This window comes from Frankliniella occidentalis, unplaced genomic scaffold, assembly GCF_000697945.3.
Source record: "Frankliniella occidentalis isolate FOCC.00 unplaced genomic scaffold, Focc_3.1 Scaffold28, whole genome shotgun sequence".
Classification (NCBI taxonomy): Eukaryota; Metazoa; Arthropoda; class Insecta; order Thysanoptera; family Thripidae; genus Frankliniella; species Frankliniella occidentalis.
The window spans coordinates 1,695,497-1,699,838 of NW_026267158.1; the positions used below are offsets into that span (position 1 = coordinate 1,695,497).

Here is a 4,342-nt window from a genome sequence, read left to right on the forward strand (position 1 = left end):
TGATTTTATTGTTTTTGAAAAGTTCCGGAAAATTCCAGATTTTAAAATTCCTGGTCGTGTGAACTTATCGGTCTATCCGTCCGCAGGGGTCTTCCTGCTGTACGCGGTGCTGGGCGCGGTCGGCGTGGCCCTCATCTGGGCTGTGCTGCCAGAGACGCGCGGCGTGCGCCTCGAGGACATGGACGGCCTGTTCAAGTCGCGGTGCGACCGCTGCGGGGAGCCGGGCGAGGACGCCCAGGCCCAGGGCGGCGGCCAGGGCGGCGGCCAGGGCGGCGCCAGCAGGGGGGCCGGCGCGCCGTACAACATACCCCTTGGCTGATTCGGGAAGACTGCGAAGGCAGTAGTGTAATTCTAGCGAGAGTGTTTATGAAAGTGGGTGTCATCTCACCGTGCCTTCAAAACTGGCACGATGGCAAATGATACTGAGAGTGGAAGTCCGCGCCGACTGGAGATATCTCTGACTTTTCTTTTTCGATTAACGGAGAGCGGTCTGTATTTTGTGATATGTGATAAAAAATGGTTTTTAAGGACCGTTTCTTTATTTACTTCCTAGACAGCGTTGCACCGTGGTGCAGCTCGAATAGTAATTGTACATATAGTAAAGTCGTAATAAATTATAATTAAGAGTTATTGTCTTTATGTTAAGCGTTAAGCACAAATTCGAGCACCGCCCCACACCTGCTTCGACGATTCCGCTTCCCAGTCGTAACATTATGAAATTGCCGTTCGACGGTTTCATGCTATGTTACTAGGGCTCCACGAACATCACAAACTGTGCGTCAAGCACGGTTAATCTACCCTTACGAGGCAATCACTGCGTGCCGTTTAATAACACTCGGAACGGACCAATCAGCCGGTACTTAGCTGACCTTCAACTATCGGACTGAGAGAGGGTCTATGCCGTAATTTTGCCACCGTTCACTTAAAATGAGACAGCATCAGTATCGACGCAAAGTCCCGCAGCAAAACAACAATCTAATCTGGTGCTCTTCGGCGCGTCGAGATGGGAGGAGCGGGGGGGAGGCGGGGGAAGGACGATGAGCAGTGCGTGGGGGGTGATGTCCCGCCACAGCCCCGCAGTGCTCGGCCGTCTGCTGCTCTGCACCGATCGACAGCATGCCCGGCCCTAACTGAGTATTTACTCTATACTTTCATCTGGCAAATAAGTAATCAGAAGGTTCGTAAAATCAATCACGACATTTGGGTATGTTCCTCTCATTCAAATTGCGCTGCGAGGCTGTGCGCTTCGCTCGCGGCCCGCTATGGCTTTCTGCGAACTTTGATCGGGCATCTGATCGGACCCGTGCCATCAAACATCGAAGACCGGAAAGCAAGAGGGACAGCCGTAGAGCCGTTCCCGTGCTTATTTTTCCTTGCATAAAAGAACAAAAACAAACACGAGATTTGGACACATTTAGTTCGCCGTTCTCCATTCTGTGAAGGTATTGGAGCCGAGGTCCGAGAGGGAACATTCAGCCCCCAGCAGCCATGGTGGAGATACCCAGGTCCACGTCAACGGTGAGGGTGGAAGTTGTTGGGGCGGCGGGTAAATCGACGCGTATCTGCTGTGCAAAGTGTGCGGCCAAAGCGGCAGCGGCGGCCGCCACAGGTGAGTGGAGTGCTCCCACCGCGGTGACCCTTGTTTGGCGCCTCTTATCTGATCGTGTTGGGTAATAACGGTATTATTAATATGACTTGTCGCCAAAACATTGGGTATAATTGGAATTCATACCACTTTTATACTTCTATTACTTCAATTTTGTCAACTCTAGACCTCTCAGACTCAAGCACTGAGAATTGTATTTGTACTTCCCTCTCGGACATTAAGCACCGCGACATTAAGGGCATTAAGCCAGACTACTACCATCTCAAAAAATTTAAATTTTTCGGCGGTCAAGTCTTTCTACGAAAAGGCCACTCCTCAAAACCGCATGGCGTAGATCGCGGCGGGAGTGGGAGTTGAACATCACGGGACAAACGACGACCGTTGTATAGGCCGCTCTTTCCCTACTCATGCCCTCCCACGATCGATACATGCCATGCCCCACTTACCCCTTCGCGATATTTTCCCGAGGCTCAGACATGGCCCCTTTGCGTGACTCGCTGAAAATCAAACCAGCTGAAACAACAAGCGGTTCGAGCTACCATCAGCCACGCCTTTTCTGCGAGTACCTGCTTTTTGAGACTGAGGACTTTTGACAGGCGTAAAGCCCGTGCTACCTGTCAGTTCGTGCCAAGGCCTGCGTTGCCAACATTACCTTGTGGCGCCAAAGCTTTTTTCTGGTCAGATAAATGCAATTCATCGCATTTAATAGTTTTATAAAAACAATTTTAGTGATGTATTTTTAATTACCCTTATTCTGCTTAACTGACAATACATAGAATCCTCTTTCTTCTGGTCAATATTTTTCCTCAGGGTTGTTTGTCGCGTTGCTGTGTCCTTATGGTTTGCGGGTTGCCAGCCAGCTAGCTAGACTCAGCATCAGCACCTCTGCTGTGCTGCTGTCATGTCCTAGCTTGCCTCCCTGACTAAACTTAGATTTTGTACATAACTCGGTGCTACTGTTGTTGATTATTGTAGTGTTGTTGTCTATTGAGAGTTTAGCTATTTCTATTTTCCTACAATGGCTGAATTAGGTAGCAGTAGCAACTCAGCGGACGACGGGTCTGGACACGGCCCCATCCTTCTCCATGGGGATGAACTGCGATTGGAAGCTCTTTTCAAACAATTGGACAAAGATGGCAACGGAAGGATTGACATCCTAGAGCTCTCCAACTCTCTCAAAGACTCGGGTGTGCACCACACTTATGCCCAGGTAAGTGTGCCTTACTTGAATTGAGGTTACGGTTGCCTTCTCAACGGCCTATACGAGCCCAAGGCCCAAGCAGAGTTGGCATTCGAACCAGTTGGCGCGTACCCGTCGAGTGTTTGCGCTTATCGGCTGCCCTGGTTCATTGTGTCGTCCGAATAGTACTTCTCAAAAGTCAATGTGGCTCTTGCATAAAAAAAAACACATGATTATCATTACCATTTTGATGTCCTCATTTTGAATAATGCATTCCTTCATTTTAAATGGATGTTACCATGTTGCACGATTTGCGAGCGCACTCGAGTGCATTGACATTATAAGTTCATTTAAAGCTTACTCGTGCATTAAATGCACATCTAGTGGGCATTTTGCAATCAATGAGTAACCCTTTGTGCTCATTTCCATGTGCATTGAAGCACATTCGGTGCTTGACACTTCACGATCTTCACGGGTGGTTCCCTAGTTTAAGTTTCTTTCCGTCTCTCTGTTGTCTATTCCCCTCCTTTTCTTCTGTCTTCTTTTGCCAATGTTGTTAATATTTTATTTTCATTTCAGAAATTTATTGAGCATTCAGATGCCAATAAGAGTGGAGATGTCTGTCTATCGGAATTTATTGACTATGTACGAGAGCATGAAAAACATTTGCGGCTATCTTTCACACATATTGATAAAAACAGAGATGGCAAGTCTTTCTGTATTTATTTAAAATTTGTGTTTACAATTATTGAAACCATCTAATACAGCTTAATTTCTGCAGGAAAAATTGACCAGGATGAGCTTGTACGTGCTTTCAAAGACCTTGGAGTGGAAATCGATCACAAAGAAGCTCTTAAGCTTCTCAAGAGGTAAGATAATTCCACTTGTGTTCTAATACTTCCAAATAATTTACTTTGCTGTCATTTTAGTATTGCTTTGATATGGCTTCTTTGATATGATACATTTGTCATTTCTCACCTCAAATAAATTGGCATGTCTTGATAATATTTCTATACTATTCTTGTAAAATAATCATTTGCCATACAGAATTGCCTTTTAAAAAAAGTAAACATCTCGTAGTTTGTCATTTTTGTTCAGCCTTTAAGCAGCCTTTTTGCAGTTAAGTTTGGACATTTATAGTGGAATGTCATAATTGTAGCTTGTTGATTCATTTGATAAGTCGCTCATCATGGAAAATTCTTCATTGTGTCATTTTTTGCCATGTTAACATGCACTTCATATTTATATATCCCTTACGCCCTTCTTTTCTTTTCTTTTTATCTTCGCTAGTCCTTTGAGAGTCCTGGCAGACATGTGGTGGTGGGTTTAGGTATGTTAGTAATCTGTGACCAGTAGCTGCCCTATTATGTAGCATACTCCAAGTTACCCCTCAATGAGCCTTCATAATGTTTGCTAGAAAGGTTTGCTTTTATCATATTGCAATTCCATACTTTGTGTTCAGGTTTTCCCCACAAAATATTTAATTTACCCCTTTGACCATCTCATATTTCTCTGAAGAATTGATACATCAAATACGCATTGTTTTAATTAGTGTT

General features: G+C 45.3%; 1 protein-coding gene across 1 annotated transcript in view; it reads left to right on the forward strand.

The window, feature by feature from the left end:
• Positions 1-1,058: 1,058 nt before the first annotated feature.
• LOC113208609 (calcium-binding mitochondrial carrier protein SCaMC-2) overlaps positions 1,059-4,342 on the forward strand; it is a gene marked incomplete in the record, with an annotated part of 26,339 nt that continues 23,055 nt past the window's right edge. The window contains 5 exon segments of the mRNA XM_052265629.1: positions 1,059-1,177; positions 1,443-1,609; positions 2,638-2,816; positions 3,366-3,492; positions 3,568-3,655. Coding sequence (XP_052121589.1) covers positions 1,489-1,609; positions 2,638-2,816; positions 3,366-3,492; positions 3,568-3,655 — 515 coding nt within the window.